At 48.7% G+C, this 17874-nt stretch overlaps 1 protein-coding gene across 1 annotated transcript; it reads left to right on the top strand.

Moving 5' to 3' along the window:
• Nucleotides 1-6292: 6292 nt before the first annotated feature.
• Nucleotides 6293-9858, top strand: STRIT1 (small transmembrane regulator of ion transport 1). The gene is made up of 2 exons (XM_054386345.1): nt 6293-6305; nt 9764-9858. Exons 1-2 carry the CDS (start codon nt 6293-6295, stop codon nt 9856-9858), a joined length of 108 nt encoding a protein of 35 aa, XP_054242320.1.
• Nucleotides 9859-17874: the final 8016 nt, after the last annotated feature.

Below are 17874 nucleotides of genomic sequence, written 5' to 3'. Positions count from 1 at the left end.
TCGGCAGCAGAACAAGAGGACACAGTCTCAAGCTGCACCAGGGAAGGTATAGGCTGGATAGCAGGAGGAAGTTCTTCACAGAGAGAGAGATTTGCCATTGGAATGTGCTGCCCAGGAAGGTGGTGGAGTCACCATCCCTGGAGATGTTCAAGAAAAGCCTGGGTGAGGCACTTAGTGCCATGGTCTGGTTGATTGGATAGGGCTGGGTGATAGGTTGGACTGGATGATCTTGGAGATCTCTTCCAACCTGGCTGATTCTATGATTCATCAAGGTCATCTTCCATCCCTTCAGCAAAGCTTTGGCACAACAACAGTCTGGGAGCTTGGTGAGGGTTCTCACCACTGCCCATGGCCAGCAGCATGTGTGGCTGTTTCTGGGGACTAGCAGGAGTTGGTGAATGATGGCACTCACAGCCTTCAGCCAGCCAACAAACCCAACGGCAGCCCCTGCTTTTTTGCTTGCCTGGATGACTGGGGGGTTGGGTTGGGGTTTTTTTGGGTGGGCTGTGGGTTTTATTTATCTGGTGGGGTTTTTTTTTTTAGTTTGGTTGATATGGGTTGGGGGTTTGTTTTTTTTTTTTCTCCTTTGGCAAAGCCCTCAGGGATCTGAAGAAGAGAATTTACTATTTTCTAGAACCTCCATGCTGGTTTTCCTCTCAAAATTGCTTTCTCCTCTGGAAGGACTCACAGCCCTGCTGGCTTACTCAGTTCCTCCTCCTAAATTTGGCTCTAATTCACTGAAAGTACAAAGCCATTTAAAACATTTAAAGTGCATTCTTAGCTTGGAGCAGTTAATGGCACTGAAGTCAAGGAGGTTGCTCCAAAGCTGCTTTAAGTGAGACAAATCTCTTTGAGTACCTCAAGGCTCTGAGGGCTAAAAAAGAGATCTCATTCCTGACCACAGTTCACCAGCTGAGTCCCATTTAGTCATCTGTGCAGCATTTCATCATCCCAACACAAACACACATGAAAAAACCCATACAAAAATTACAATGCAATCCAAAACACAAAAACCAGGGACTTGTTTTTCTTGAGTATTGTTCTTCAGCAGGACAAAAGTAACAGCTTTTGGCCAGGGATCATTCTCTGGAGGTTTCTTTCAGGCATCGTGTGCTCTCTCTGTGTTTTCTCTTTTGAAACTGTCCCCCTGCTTTATTTTGTGTTTTTCTTTTGATTGTTGGACTCAGATCTATTGCGGAATTTCTGTTTGCAGTTCATCCCCTTGCTCCAAACAGAAGGGTTGTTTAAAATAATGTCTATATTGTAACAGCTTCTTTGCTTTATATCCTTAACCTCATGCTTTCCACTGCCAGGAGGATACTTACTATGCTGGCAGCTAAACTGGGGAGGGGCGAGGGGGATAGTTAGCAAACTTGTTGTGAACAAGCAATGAGTCTCTGCCCTTGCTTAAGGCAAGCAGGCCTGGAAAGAGCCCAATCTGTGAAGGTCAGCTTGTCTTGTTAGGAATGGCTGGTTCCTGGTAGGAATTATTTCCATTAGATCAGATGTATAGATATAATTAGCCGAACCACAGCAGAGAGGGTGGTGAGGGGAACAGCTCAGCAGCCAGGGAGGGGATTGTAGCAGAGAGGAGTTTTTGGTGCCTGCATTGCAGAGAACAGAATCAGAGCCACAAAAACGCTGAAGGGAGTGGAACATTTTCCTCACGAGGACAGACTGAGGGAGCTGAGGGCTCTTTGAGCTTGGAGCAGAGGAGACTCAGGGCTGACCTCATTCATGTAGATAAAGATGTGCAGGATGAGTGCCCAGAGGCTGGAGCCAGGCTCTGCTGGGTGACGCGCAATGACAGCACAAGGGGCAGTGGTGGAAGTTGAGGCACAGGAAGTTCCAGTGAAAAAGGAGGAAGAATTTTTTCACTGTGACAGAAGACTGGAACAGGCTGCCCAGGGGAGTTGTGGAGTTTCCCTCTCTGGAGATATTCCAAACCCACCTGGATGTGTTCCTGTGTGACCTGCTCTAGGTGCTCCTGCTCTGGCAGGGGGTTGGACTGGATGAGCTCTTGAGGTCCCTTCCAGTCCCTAACATTCTGTGATTCTGTAATTTTTCTCTTTACAACTGATTAAAGAAAGTCTGCTTCATAGCAAAGCTAAACAAAGGAGGTGAAGCCTGCCTTTTGTTCTGGTGTTTGACAGCAATGCCACAGGCTGCAGAGGGCAGGGCAGGAGCCAATGTCACCCAGCCCTCAGGCTGATTTCAGGAGCACACCCCTTCTGGATGAGCAGGGATGAAATCCCCCTCCTGACCTGGTGCCTGGGAAAGGCAAGAGTGTTAAAGGTGAAGTGTTGTCAAGAATGCAGAGGACTGGGGAAACCCAGCAGTGAAGTCCTACAAGGAGGGGCTGAGAGCCCTGGGGCTGACAGCCTGAAGAAGAGCTCAGCCTCAGAGGGGATCTAAGCAATGATCAGCAAAAGCTAAAGGCTGGGGGGAAGAGGCTGGGGCCAGGCTCTGCTCAGTGCTGCCCAGGGACAGGCCAAGGGGCACAAAGTGGACCCCAGGAGGTTCCATGTGAGGAGGAGGAGAAAGTTGTTTGGTGTGAGGGTGCTGGAGGGCTGGAGCAGGCTGGCCAGAGAGGTTGTGGAGTGTCCTTGTGTGGAGAGCTTCCAACCCCCCCTGGGCATTGTGCTGCTGGGCAAGCTGCTGTGGGTGCCCTGCTAGAGCAGGGACTTCGACTAGGTGAGCTCCAGAGGTCCCTTCCAACCCCTACCATGCCAGAATTCTGGGATATGCAGTACCAGAAAACCTCAGTACTTGGAGAAGTGGCTGTGTCAGGTACTCCTTTAGCATAGCCACTTGATTCAGCTGCTCTCAACAAACCAGTGGCAGGCCCTTGACTGGTTTCCCTGGGCAAATCCACATGATCCTTTGAGGGGACTCCTTGAGCCTTTATTGTGAAGTACAAATTTATGAGGAATGTTACCACCTGGTTGCTGTTAGTTGTCAGACAGGGGATTCAGTTTCCAAAAAATCCTTTAAACCCTGTGCTCCTACTAGAGGAAGTGGGAATTTGATCCTTCAGGTAGCAGAGCCTTACTGGCATGGATCTGGTGTTAGTGGGAATCTGATCCTTCAGGTAACACAGCCTTACTGGTATGGATCTGGTGTCAGTGGGAGTTAGCTCAATGATTCTGTTGGATCAGCAGAAGTGGATAAAATGCCTGAAAGGACCTGTTTTGAAGCATCTCATGGTACAAACAGAAACACAAGAATCCAAGAGAGAGCAAGCACAAACTGGCTGAGGAACAGGTCAATTGAGATGTTGAGTAAAGCGCTGATGAGATCCTCTTTAGGTGACATGATTTGGCTTCAGTTATTTTCCTGTCATCATCATCTTGGAATCGAGACCAACCAGACCCAAAACTGGGGACTGTTTATAAGTATGCAATGAACCCAATCTATACAAAGCTGATTTCAGCACTGATGGAAGCCAACTGTCTCCAGGAAAGTTTTGCCAGAGTTGAGTGCTGCTCAATCACCCCCTTGCATGTCAGGATGGTTTCTAAGAGACTGCTCACAGCAATACAAATAATTGTATTCAAACCATTCCACTGTCTTTCATTGTTTTGGTCAGTCCAGATGAACGTTCTCTGCAGAAGGCTACAAGTCATGTGTAGCCTGGGGCCCACCATTTCCATTCTTGTATCTAAGACAAGAAAAAAATATATTCCTGGAACAATAACCAGACATTTTAATTGCCTTTGCTGAGGGTGTTTTGAAGGCTGTCTCTCCCAGCTGGTTTGGTGCTGCAGCACTGGATGTCTGTAGCCTTCTGCTCTGCCTCTGCAGTCATGGGGTAGGCAGGGAATTGAGAAGGGATCTCTGGAAAGCAGCTCTTGTGTTGACCAACAAGACTGGGATTGCATTTTTGTTACAACCAGTTCTAGTCCTTTAAAATTGAATAGAATCATAGAATGGTCTGGGCCAGAAGGGACCTCCAAAGCTCATCCAGTCTGACCTCCCCTCTGTACTCAGCAGGGACATCTCTAACTAGATCAGGCTGCCCAGAGCCCTCTCCAGCCTCACCGTGAATATCTCCAGGGAAGGAGCCTCAACCACCTCCCTGGGCAACCTGTTCCAGTGTTCCACCACCTTCATAGTAAAGCACTTGTTCCTAACATCCAATCTAAATCTGTTCTTCTCCAGCTTAAAGCCATTGCCCCTTGCAAACAGACTCTCCCCCTCCTTTCTTGTAGGCCCCCTTCAGGTACTGGAAGGCTGCTATTAGGTCTCCCTGGAGCCTCCTCTTGAGTTCAGAAGGTGCTGGAGAGCCAGCTAGATCATGTTGGCATGACAAGCCAGGATTTTTTTTCCACCTGGTGCTCTAACTTTGGGTTCATTCCTTTTCTTCAGGATGATTGAGGCAGATGTGATCTTGACAGCCACTGGACAAGTGGAAGCATTTCTGAAGAAAGGTGCTAACTGACATTTATTTTCCCCTGGAAAGTATTGAGTCTTTAACCAACAAGCTCCTAGGAAGAGGATGATCTCTTGGAGAAGATCTGCTGAGCACCGCCTTGTCTTCTGAGAGCCCACAACCAGCTGCTCTAACAAAACACCCAGTCTGGATCCTTGAAAAACTTCCTGGGCACCTGCTGTGGAATGGCTTTGGAACAGCCCTTTGTGTCCTTTTCCAGTTCAGAAACACACAGGCAGGAGGAATCCCAGTTTCCTTCATCCAGGCACAGCTCTGACATGGGATTGTGTGTAGGCTACAGAAAATGTCCTGCCTGAGCAAACTCATTTGGTTAGGCGCTTCTTGCTAACATAAAGCTGGAAGTGGGGAGGTTCAGGCTGGACATGAGGAAGAAGTTCTTCACCATGAGAGTGGTGAGAGCCTGGAATGGGTTGTCCAGGGAGGTGGTTGAGGCCCCATCCCTGGAGGTGTTTAAGGCCAGGCTGGATGAGGCTCTGGCCAGCCTGATGTAGTGTGAGGTGTCCCTGCCCATGGCAGGGGGGTTGGAACTAGATGATCCTTGTGGTCCCTTCCAACCCTGACTGATTCTAGATTCTATGATTCACCTGGGAGCTCCTCTTGGTGCTCTGTACAGGACTTCACTTCCCCATAACCTTTGAGTTGGTATCTTCTGCTTACTGGTCAAAAACTGTGGCCAGGATCACCCCAAGGAATCTCCTTTTTGCGTGCTACAAGCTGGAGTGCAGCATGTCCTGCTGGCTCTGATCTGGCACTCCCCTCCCTGTTTTCTCTTCTGAATGACAGACAGTTTGCAATTCTTCATCCTATTTAGGACAAAACCATTCTCAGATTATTTTAGGAATGCTCCTCCTTTGAGTTTTGTTACACAGGAAGAATGACAACCCATGACTGCACACCCTAACTGCACAGCCCTGTGGAGGGCAAGATGCCTGCAGAAGCTTAGCAAGTAACTAATACCTACAGAAATTCATCTACAGGTGTTACTGAATAGGACTTGCTTGGGGGTTTTGATAGGAGAGGGATGAAAGATGTGACAGACCAAGAATGAACTGGATCTCTGGCATGCCTTGGGCATTTTGATGTGCACAAATATTCCATGGGCTCATCACGTGGGGTTTTGTGGTTGTAAAGAGACCACAAAGCAGTTTTCATCCTTGTTCCTCTCCCTCTTCAAAAAAATAAAATCACAGAAATCGCAGAATGGTAGGAGTTGGAAGTGACCTCTGGAGATCATCCAATCCAAACCCCCTGACCAAGGCAGGGTCACTTAGAGAAGGCCACACAGGAACATGACCAGGTGGGTTTGGAGATGGAGACTCCACCACCTCTCTGGGAAATCTGTGCCAGGGCTCTGTCACCCTTCAATTAAAGAAGTTCCTGCTCACATTTAGATGGAACTTCTGATGCTCCAGTTTGTGCCCATTGCCCCTTGTCCTGTCACTGGCACTACTGAACAAAGCCTGGTCCCATCCTCCTGACCCCCACCCTTTAAGTATTGCTCAGCATCTATGAGATCCCTCTCAGGCTGCTCTTTTCCAGGCTAAACAGCCTCAATTCCCTCAGCCTTTCCTTCTCACAGAGATGTTCCAGCCCCCTCAGCACCTTTGTAGCCCATGCTTTCTCTGTCTGGAAGAGAAGTGCAGTTGCAGGAATAGAAAGAGGTAACCTTGACCTTGTGCCTTTTTAGACAATTGAGTGGCTATGGCCAAACCTGGCATCAGAGAGCAAGGCAGCTACAGCACATTCCACGACTCCCCTATTTAAAGCATCCCAAGGCTCCCAGGAACAGCTGCAGAGGCAAACCTTAAAACCTGCCAACATAAAGTAGCAGAGGGGGGAATGGCAGAACCAGGTAAGATGCAGAGCTCTGTGTGTGTAACCTTGTGTTCTTCAAATGCTTAACTTTGAGCAGTGCAAGGAGGAATCAGAGAATTGTCAGGGTTGGAAGGGACCTCAAGGATCATCCAGTTCCAAGCCCCCTGCCATGGGGGGGCATGGAAATGCTCAGCTCTTTGTGTTCCTGCACTTTGTGTTTGACTTTGCAGCAGAAATTGTCCTGTGTTCTAAAAGCTCCTTCTGCTACCAGCAAGGAGTTGAAAGCAGCTGTGGGTTCCTCTTGCATTTCTGAACCCTGCCACTTCTCTTTGCTGCAGCTCTGTCACTGCATTTTTAAGTTGAGTTCACATCATTGTGTCAGCTGAGTGATGTTTAACAGAGTTTTAGCTCCCCTGCCAGTGGAGCTGAAACTGAGTGTGAGGCTGGCTGCATGCAGAGTCAGTTGGATTTTAACCTCATGAACCCCAAGTGGCATTTTAGGTTCATTTTATGTTTGCTTTACTCTAGAGGTGTGGAGGGGGAAATGGCTGCAAGTTTAAATCTGGTGTTAGCTGTCTGCAGGCACTCAGGTAGTACTTTGCCTGGTGAAAGTACCTTCTGAATACAACTTTGTAGCTAGATTAAGTTTTTAAAGACTTTTCTCTCTCTTTTAGCACCATTACCAATTTTAAAGATTTTTCTCTCCCATTTTTAGCACCACAACCAATTTTAAAGGCTTTCCTCTCCCTTTTTGTAGCACCATTACCAATTTTAAAGACTTTCCTCTCCCTTTTTGTAGCCCCATAAACAATTTTAAAGACTTTCCTCTCCCTTTTCTAACACCACAACCAGTGTTTGAAGCCTTTGCTCTCCCTTGTTTAGCACCATTACCCCTGGTGCCTAAGAAGGACAGCAGAATTCTACTGAACTCAGACACAGCAGAGTATTTAATGCTGTGTGTTGCTTTTAATTTCCATTGATATCCAGAGGAATTTTGCTGGAATTCCACCAGGAATTAGTGCTTAACCATATAGTGCATTGGTAGGGTGTGCATTGTTCTTTTGTGTTTCATTTGCTAGCAAATGGCATCATCACAAAAGCTCTATCAGGGCCAGGCTTAAACTGAGTTTTGGAGCACCACAGCCTCACCTGGCAGCACATAGGGAACATGGAAAATCTTGTTTGTGGGGGCTGGCACCTGGCAGCCATGCAGGAGATGGGGTCCTCTGGGCATGGCCACACAGTCCTTGCTGGTGGCTTGGGGGGTGTGGGGTGCATGTGTAGATAGAAAGTACTAAGAGAAGCTGCATTAAATTCTGAGGTGTTTTGGAGTAGGGAAGATAAAGGGTTTGAGCTCAACAGGCTGAGGCAGGGCAGCTTTCCCTTCTGAACCTGCCAAGCCTCTGCCTGCTTTGTTCAGCTGGTATCTTGGGGTGCCCTTGTCAGTGCAGTTGGGCCCTGGCATTCCAGGTGGAAGGCAGCTCAGTGAGACCATTTTTCTCCTGGTAGCTGGCAGGAGTTTTGACCAACTGTAGATGGCAAAACCAAACCAATTTACTGCTCTGGATAAAAGGTAAGCCCTGGGTAAAAAAAAAAAAGAAAGGCAGGCAGTGATCAGATGAGGTTTGTCAGTGTGTTTAGGCTGTATTTAGCCTGGAAGCCTGTGCTGCTGGATCCTGCAGTTGAAGGATCCTTGGCTTCACCAGGGCTCTTGGGCATCCCATATTAGGCAACTCCCAGGGCTCTGACCTGCTGAAGTGCAGAGCTCAGGACCTGATGGTCACACACAGAGCAACCCTGCTTTAGCACAGCAAAAGTGTTGGGTACCTGCTAGCTCTGACAAGCCTCCCACTGTTTATTTGGAGACAAATTTATGATTGAAGCTAAGAAAAATGGGGGAAAAAAATCCCACAGAAAAACCCAAAGCCTTTAGCACAAACGGCAGGTAAAGAGAAATGATCCCCAGCAGAAGTAGCTTTGCCTTACAGAGTGTCCCAGGAATAAAAGCTCTTAAATAAAACAGTTTCAGGACTCCCCTGTGGCAAAAGGACACCAAACTTCAGAGTAGGGCTGTTTGAGGTTACCTTTTTGCTGTGTGGTTGCTTCTCTGTTTAATATTTTGATGGCAGCAGGTGGATTTTCTCTCTGTCTGCTCTCTCTCCCTGCCAGCAGATGCCCCATGCAATGGCACAGTGAGGCATGGTTGTTTTTTGCAGAGCTTTAAGAGACCTTAAATTATTGAGAGTCTCTCCCAGGTCTGTCTGCCTGGTCAAAACCCTGTGAGGTGTTGTGGATATCTTTGCATCGTTTATTAATCCCTTCAGGAACCTGGAAATCTTTTCAGTGCAGAAAGATGTGCTTTGAAATGCTGTAATGTATCAGCAAGCAATCTGGTCTCAGAGGTTGATAGGCAGCTTTTTGGTGAGCTTCTGCTCTTTGCAGGGACCTGGTAAAGGATCTTGGAAATTCTGATGCTCTACAGAAAGATATTTAGCTAAAGCTCTGGTCCTGCTTGCTGCATGCTCCTTCAGGAACCATCTTCTGTGTTGGACTGCATGTAGTTTTTTTAGCTTGTCCTAGTGCCAGTGGGCAGCACAGGCCTGAGGAGACTTTTAGAATCATGGAATTGTTTCAGTTGGAAAAGCCCTCTCATATCATTGAGTCCAACTCTCAACCAAACACCACCATGGCCACTAAACCGTGTCCCCAAGAGCCATGGCCACAGGTTTCTTGAACACCTCCAGGGATGGAGACTCCACCACCTCCCTGGGCATCCTGTTCCAATCCCTGTCCCCTCTTGCAGCAAAGAAATTGTTCCTTCTGTGCAACCTAACCCTCCCCTGGCAAAATTTCAGGCCATTTCCTCTCGTTCTATCACCTGAGCCGAAGGTGAAGAGACCAACACCAACCTCCTTTCAGGGAGTTGTAGAGAGCAATGAGGTCTTCCCTTGGCCTCCTGTTCTCCAGGCTGAACAACCCCAGGTCCCTCAGCCACTCCTCACCCACCCTGTTCTTCAGACCCTTCACCAGCTTTGATGCCCTTCTCTGGACCTGCTCCAGCACCTCAAAGTCCTTGGAGTGAGAGGCCCATTTGTAGAAGGTGCTGTACTTGTCAAGGATTGAGTCCTGAATCTGCTGGGACACTTGCTTTCAATGAAGCCCAGCACAGATGTTCTCCTGATGACCTCCAGAGACCAAGGATAGAACAATGCTTGTCCCCTCCCTGTGCCCTGCTGCTTTTGGGGGTGCTAAGCCTTGTACCTATCTGGTTGCAGAAACCACAGCATCAAATCCCTTTGGGCTTGAGCTGTGTATCCCAGTAGGAAGCCTGCCAAGATGTGGGGACTCTGTGCTAAAAACAGCAATCACAGAGATTGTGGCCTGAGCTCACAGGTATCCTTCTGCTCCCTGATAACTGGGGGGGATGTGTTTGATTGAGTGGGTTCAGTGTCCACGTGAGGTGCTTCCTGCAGGCCTCCATCTGTTCTCTTGCAGCCCAAGGCCCTCTCTCACGCTTCCTGGTTCCTCTGCTCCTTGCAGTTGGCTGGATAGTGGGATGTGCACTGGTGGTTTACATTGTCTTCTCCTGATGGAAGTAAGTGACTTGTGCCCCTCCATGCTGCCTTTGGCTTGCAGTGACACCTCCTAAGATGCAATTTGCTTTGTTTTACAGGGCAGAAGGATTTGCAGTGCTGTTGATGAGAGGAACCTGCAAGTGGAACTGAAATCTCTGATGACTCCAATGTGTATAAAATGAGCTGTTTGTGATACCAACACTGTAAACATGGTGTGCACTTTTTGTCTCCAACCAAGGTTTGGAATGCTAATTAGAGTATTAGGAGGAACCATCAAACCAGTGTTTCAGTTTTCAGATGCTTTGTCATTGAGTAAGGAGCTTCTGGAGGCCAGTGGCAGGTCACAGAACCAAAGAATGGTCTGGGTTGGAAGGGACCTCCAAAGCTCATCCAGCCCCAACCCCCTCTGCAGTCAGCAGGGACATCCCCAACTAGATCAGGCTGCCCAGAGCCCTGTCCAGCCTCACCTTGAATGTCCCCAGGGATGGAGCCTCAACGACCTCCCTGGGCAAGCTGTCAGGTCACTGATAGCTGTCAGGTCAGATACCAGCTTGTTCTCCAGCCTCTTTGGTGTTGCTACCCTGAGTCTAAGCAATTTTGGAAACAATATTCCTAGAGTTAGCAATGCATGATGGACAGAAAAGTGAGTTAAGCACATTTGTGAGATGTGTTGATCTGGGAAGAAGCAGCTCAATTAATTTGGTTAAATTTTTAGTGGGTTAAGACAAATTAAGTTTTGTAGTAAAAAAACCCTAAATGATGACATTTAAAATAGTGTGGTGGTGTAGTCTGCTTGCCCCAAAAGCTGAAGTGGGAAATGTTCTGAAATGACATTAACTTCATTTGGGGAAAAAGCAAAGTCACACAATGGGGAAAAAAGTCCTTTAGAAACTGAAAAGCAGCAGAGCAAGATACCTGGAAGCAATAAATCCTCAGATGTATGACTTGGGTTTTCTAAATCCTCACACATGTAGGGTTTATTTAATAGTATGTAGCTAAATACCAAATTAACTGCTGGTCTCCTCTGTTTGCATGCTGCTCAGGCCCCAGTTTGGTGTTTTTTCTCCACTGGCAACCATTCCAGTTCTCTGGACTTCCCAGTTTTGGTGCTCTGCTATCAGCTCTGGCAGCAGTTCAGCCTCACCAAGGCAGAAGCTGGGAAGATCAGAGGCCTTGAGGTGAGACAGGCTGTCCCACACCATACACCCTGACTGGTGTAACATGAGTTACCAAACAGTTGTATGCTCAACTGTTGGCCTGGCAGCCATTGCAACAGGGAGGTGATGGATGCCCCCTCCCTGGGGTTGGTCGAGGCCAGGCTGGATGGGACCATAAGCAGCCTGGTTTAGTGGAAGGTGTCCCTGCCCATGGCAGGATTTGAACTAGATGATCTGGAAGGTGTCCGTGCCCATGGCAGGATTGTAGCTGGATAATTTTTAAGGTCCGTTCCAACCCACACCATTCTGTGAATCTATGATTCATGTGATGCTGCCTGGCTCAGCCTTGCTATGGTGTTCTTACCCCTGGCTGGAGAAACTTAGCTTTTCGTGGCATCTCACTGACTGTCAAACCCCTTAAATAGCTGCTACCAGCTAAGGAGCTTCAAGCTTGATGGCAACAGGCAAGAGTTAACTCCTCCTGATGCCTGAGGAGGTATTTTTAGCCATATTATGGGGAAAATTTCTTGGAATCTATTGTTATGAAACAGAAACATGGATGTCCTTCACAAAGAAAACATCAGCCTGGCTTAGGGTTGGGAGGTCTGTTGTGCAGCGGAGCGTGGCCACAACCATGGCTCAGATGCCCTGTGGCCTCTGCTTATCTTCTACAAGGGGTTTTGCCCTTTTTTAATTAGGGTTGGAGATAATTATATTCACCCATTTGATGATGTGCCTGGAGACCTTGCAGTGACCTGGTCACTGAAATCAGAAATGGTGATGAGATCATCTGAGCCGCTGAACGTTTGCACAGGCAGCTTCAAGCTTTTGAGCTCAGAGATTTTCAGACTAAAAAGTTTCACTGCTCAGAAGACCAAATCAGGAATAATTCCATTTCCAGTTAGAGAACAGACTGTGGGAGGCATCTGGAAAATCCTAGCAAGGTGCATGCTTAGGGGTATACAAAACAAAAATCTTAATGACCCTTGATGGAGTTAGATCAAAAACAAAGTAATTTCTGAGTCCTGCTCGGGCAATTAGTGTAATTTAGAGAAGGTGAGGCAGGCAGATCAAGCAGACATCCTGTCTCCAGCTGTGGTCAGTGTCTGTTACCCTTTAGGAATGAAAACAAAACAGAAACATATTTGACTTAGTGCAAGCATGAAAATTCCTTCACCACTCCAGCAGCTCTCAGCAGAAGCCCTGAAGCATGACATTCAGTTTTGGGAACACTGTGACACCAAATCTGGTGGCCTGTGAAGGAAGCAGGCAAAGGGGCATCCTGTATCAAACATCCTGGAAGAGAGAGGACAAAGCATGAAGTATCTCAGACAGCTGGAGATTCCCAGTCTCTGAAGCCAGTGCTATGTCCCTGTGAGGCCCTCCAGCCTCACCAACAGTCTTCTTGTTACTTCTATATGACAATATCCGTTCTGACTCACTTGTACCTGTAGATGAGGTGAGCTAGCATCACTATTGAAGGGCAGTGATGGAGACTCAGAGAGCTGGGGTTGTTCAGCCTGGAGAAGAGAAGGCTCTGGGGAGACCTTTAGAGTGGCCTTTCAACATTTAAAGGAGCCTACAGAAAGAAGGAGAGGGAATGTAGTGACAGGACAAGGGGTGATGGTTTTAAACTGGAAGAGGGTAGATTTAAACTGGATGTTTTGAAGACATTCTTGACAGTGAGGGTGGGGAGACATTGGAACAGATTGCCCAGGGAGGCTGTGGATAACCCCTCCCTGGAGGTGTCCAAGACCAGGTTGGATGAGGCCTCGAGCCTAGGGGCTAGTGGGATGTGTCCTGCCCATGGCAGGGAGCTTGGAACTAAATGATCTTTAAGGTGTCTCTCACCCTAAACCACTCTATGATAGATTCAGATATATGTCCCTGTGCCAGTACATGGAGCACTTGTGTTGTTATGATGCTGGAGAAGGCTTTGGCTTCATGACATGTAACACCACTGAGCTCCAAAGAGCGGCATGACATCACCTGAAGCTCAGTTGTCCATGAGCAAAGGAGGCCTGAACACATTGCCAGTGAGCACCCTTTTCATTCATCTCCTTCCAGATAGGATGAAGTTTTCTGTGTTCTAAGATGATTTTTACTGATTGGTTTATTATTTGCCTTTTTATTTACAAAAGCTAAGTGGGAACATTTGGGTTGTTAGTGCTCCAGAGAACAGCTGCCAAGCTTGCACCATGCTTTCTGCTTGGCTTTCCCTGCTACCCACTGAAGAGCTGTTGGAGTAAGCTGATTAGAGATGAGTCTGCATCCCAGGATGCTGCATGTGGCTTCCTGGTGTCTGTTCCAACCTCTTGCTTATGTTGTTTAATGCCTATAATCCAATTTAAGGATATGAGCATACACAAGAGCATAGCTGTGATTCTCTCCATTGCATAGAGTGGAGCTGCAAGAAAGCCTACCTGGAGAGTTTATCTTTGGGAGACCTAAACCAAAGACAGTGGCTTCAGGGCACTGTGCCCACCTCTTGTGTCTCCTCTGCCCCAAAGGCTAACACCAGAACAGAGATCAGGTCAACCTCCTCCCTTCCAGCTCCTTCTCTAGTGGTGTTTAACCCAGGTTCAGCCCTGTCAGTAAGTGTGGGCCCTGGCTTGGTAAGGACAGGCCCCTTTCCCCAGCAGGGTTAGTGGTGGACACACTCTTCCCTTCCTCTTCTCTTGGCTGAAGTGGGAAGGGGAAAATGGAGTCAGCCCTGTCCCTCCTTTCTAGTGCCATAGTCCCAGTCCAGGGTCCCCCTGGAGCCTTCCTGGGAGAGTCAAACCCCAGTGAGCAGCATTCCCCATCCAGCTGCCTGCTCAGCCCAGCCCAGGGCCATCTTGGTGGGGCTGCCCCAGGCTGCCCTTAAAGCCCTGCCCAGGATATGCTTTATCAGGGGCTGAGTTGAGGGTCAGCTCTCACCCACCCCAGAGCCACAGTGTGCTGCCTCAGCCCACCCAAAGCCTCCTTCACAGGTGTATTTCATCAGGGGCTGAGTTGGGTGTCAGCTCTGACCCACCCCAGAGCCAGGTGTGCTGCCTCAGCCCACCCAAAGCCTCCTTCCACCTCAGACCTGCCCCTGAGACGAGGACACCAGAGGTAAGAGCACTGCTGGGGCTGTGTTGGTGCTGAGTGCTGGCTGGGCCCTGACCCTTGCCTGGTAATGGAAGTGGAAGGCCCTGCAGGGCATGGATCTGGAGGCCTTCAGGTGCAGCAGTGATGGAGACTCTCCCTGTGTGCAGCTCTCCAGGCCTAACCCAGCACCTCCCTGAGCTTTCAGGCCCATTCCTGGCTCCCACCCAAGAGCCCAGCAGAGGCCTTGCAGCCGTGAGCCTTCCCTAGGGCCAGCAGCACATAGAGCTACATCTGCCTTTAAAATATGCTTTAAAAGCTGCAGAGAGCATTGGTCCCAGTGTGAAAATGGAGGAGTTGTGCTTTTCTCCTTTGGTGAGAGGCTTCTTTCTGTTGAGAGCAGATGGTCCAAGCTCTGTAGGGAGATGCTGTGGTGTTTGCTGTGGGTTTTGTTTACTGACATTTAAAGAAACTGACCCTGGGGAAGCAGCAGTGATGGAGACTCTCCCTGTGTGCAGCTCTCCAGGCCTAACCCAGCACCTCCCTGAGTTTTCAGGCCCATTCCTGGCTCCCACCCAAGAGCCCAGTAGAGGCTTTGCAGCCGTGAGCCTTCCCTAGGGCCAGCAGCACATGGAGCTACATCTGCCTTTAAAATATGCTTTAAAAGCTGCAGAGAGCATTGGTCCCAGTGTGAAAATGGAGGAGTTGTGCTTTTCCCCTTTGGTGAGAGGCTTCTTTCTGTTGAGAGCAGATGGTCCAAGCTCTGTAGGGAGATGCTGTGGTGGTTGCTGTGGGTTTTGTTTACTGACATTTAAAGAAACTGACCCTGGGGAGCTGTTGGCCTGGTTAGGTCCGTTGAGTTGCAGGAGGCTGTTGTGCTTCACCAGCTGTAGGAACTGGAGGTGAATCCATTTGGGTCAGAGGGGCTGACCTCAGTGTGCAGCTGCATGGACACAGCCCAGACTGGGTGCTTCACCTTGCCAGTAGCCATCAGCTGGTCTGGGTTAACTCTTGCTCCTGGTGTTCAAGTTCATAGCCTCTTGAACCTGGTGCTGGACCAGGAAGGTGCAGTCTGTGACCAAGTCACTCTCAGGTACTGTTGAGATGAGCTGCAGTGAAAGGCAAATGGGGTTCCCACCTGTGAGAGCCTTTTCTGTGTGATTTAATTAATAATTGCAACCCCTTGCATACCAAGATAGCTGTGGGCATTGGAGAGGCTGAGAGGCCTGGGGCTGATTAGTTTGGAGAAGAGACTGAGAGGGGATTTAATCAATGTTTATCAATATCTGAGGGCTGGGGACAGGCTCTGCTCAGTTGCACCCTGGGATAGGACAAGGGGCAATGGGTGGAAACTCCAGCACAGGAGGTTCCACCTCCACATGAGGAGGAACTTCTTCACTGTGAGGGTCCCAGAGCACTGGAACAGGCTGCCCAGAGAGGTTGTGGAGTCTCCTTCTCTGGAGCCTTTCAAGACCCATCTGGATGTGTTCCTGTGTGACCTGTGCTGGATTCTATGGTCCTGCTCTGGCAGGGGGGTTGGACTGGATGATCTTTGGAGGTCGTCTCCAACCCCTAATGTCTATGATCCTGTGAGGTAGTTTTAATAAGGTGAAGAGTTACTCCATCAATATTATTCTTAAGCTGAACTTTTTCAAGCTGACTAGGGGGAAGGGATCCAAGCTAGAGGAGGGTAGATTTGGATTAGATATTGGGAACAAGTTCTTCCCCATTATGGTGGTGAGACACTGGAACAGGTTGCCCAGGGAGATGGTGGACGCCTCATCCCTGGAGGTTTTTGCAGCCAGGCTGGAGGTGGCTGTGAGCAACCTGCTGTAGTGTGAGGTGTCCCTGCCCATGGCAGGGGAGTTGGAACTGGATGATCCTTGGGGTCCCTTCCAACCCTGACAATTCTGTGATTCTGTGAATAATGAAATGGCAGCTACTAATGGTCTGTGTAAATGTCTTATTCTGGTCCTTAAGGGAGGGAGGGAGGAAGAAGTTCACCAGAGAATCTATTTGTATGAGGTCCCCTCCTGAAGGGAGCTAGACTTAAGAATGCAAGGCTGGGAAAGGCAAGGAGGTTCACTGAGTCCAGCCCTGGAAGGTGTCCTCAACAATAGGTGAAAACATTCTGTTGTTTTCTGCAGCTGCATCTGGTTGCAGATGCACTAGGCAGGGCACCTGGGTTGTTTGGGGAGGGGCCTGGGAGTCAGTGCCAGCTGCCTCATACCACAAGCTTCTTCACAGCAGCTTTGAGTTACTCTTTCTGCCATCCATTTTGTTTTGGTTGCTGTATCTCATCATGGTGTTCATGGCTTAGCTTCACTTCATCACCCCATAGCTGGGCTGCAGGCATCTAACTCATGTGAGCAAGAAGCCCAGTCCCTGAGAAAGCCCAGCCTGGTGTAAGAGGTCTCATCACGAGCAGGACAACTGAATTCTGCTCCTCCATTAACTTCTCATAACATACTGAATCATGCTGTCAGTGTCAGTCTGACACAATTTTAGATGAAGACTATAACTGACGACTCTGGGTTTGGTGCACTGTGTAACTAGCAAAAGGTGACCTATGCTTGAGGAGGACCTGGTTCAGCACTGGCTTGAATCCTGGCTTCAAAGGTCCATTGGAAACACCATCATGCAATTTTCTGTGTGCACCACTCTTGCATCTTTGGCTGTGTCTTCTCCAACATGAATATGTGTAGCACTGCTCATACATGACTTAGTGGATGCTGTGATGCATCTTTGCTGCTGCAGTGAGGACAACAAAAGGCAGCTTACTGTTGTTTAGCACTCTGCTGGTGTATCATGGTTGGGATATGAGACCTGGCATGGAAAATGGGAAGTATGGTAGCAATCAAATGGAAATAGGTATGTCTGTCTTCTCAGATCAGCTTTGTGCTTCATCAATAAAGTCCCCCCTCCTGGGGGGAAGCCTTAGAAGCATAAGAAGGTCTATGTGGCAGCCACAAATGTGTAATGATTGTTCCAAAGTGGTTTGTTGTTTGCTGTTGTTAGTGGAATGTCTGACTGCTACGTGAGGGCCTGCACGGGCAGTGTGAACATACTGAATGGTGCTGTTGTCACCAGATGAGCCTAAAGCAGCAGCTGGGGGTGGGAAGGTTGAGTAGTGTCAGCATGAGGAGTTTTGTCTCAAATCACAGAATCACAGAATGTTAGGGGCTGGAAGGGACCTCCAAAGCTCATCCAACCCCCCTACCAGAGCAAGAGCACCTAGAGAGATCACACAAGAACACATCCTGGTGGATTTTGAACATCTCCGGAGGGGGAGACTCCACAACACCCCTGGGCAGCCTGATTCAGTGTTTTGCCACCCTCACAGGGAAAAAATGTTTCCTCATGTTTCCATGGAACTTCCTATGCCTCAGCTTCCACCATTACCCCTTGTTCTGTGTGACTGACAGCCTTTGGATGGGACCTGAAAAGGCTTTTGAGATGTTGGAAGTCAGAGCAGATGTTCCTCTTCTAGATGCAGGAAAAGTGCCCTTACCAGAGGGGATGGTGTTTGGTGTGCCCAAAACCTTTGTCAGGGCACAGCAGAGGCCCAGGCAACACACAGCAACTGAGTCTGCATGAGGGAGCAGATTTGGTCTCATAAAGGAGGGGGTGAGAAGGGCTCTGGGCACAGAGCTAACCTCCTGCTTGTTTCTGAGCCCAGGAGGCTGCTCTGGGCTCATCAGGACTCACTTCTATCAAACAGTGATTTTTGTGAGGAGGTTCTCTTTCTGCCCTGAGTCACCTCCCTCACTTCTCCCATAGAACCATAGAATTGTTTGGATTGGAA

Source organism: Indicator indicator, chromosome 13, assembly GCF_027791375.1.
Source record: "Indicator indicator isolate 239-I01 chromosome 13, UM_Iind_1.1, whole genome shotgun sequence".
NCBI lineage: Eukaryota > Metazoa > Chordata > Aves > Piciformes > Indicatoridae > Indicator > Indicator indicator.
Note: the sequence above shows the minus strand (reverse complement) of the source record. Positions and strands in the feature narration are given on the sequence as shown.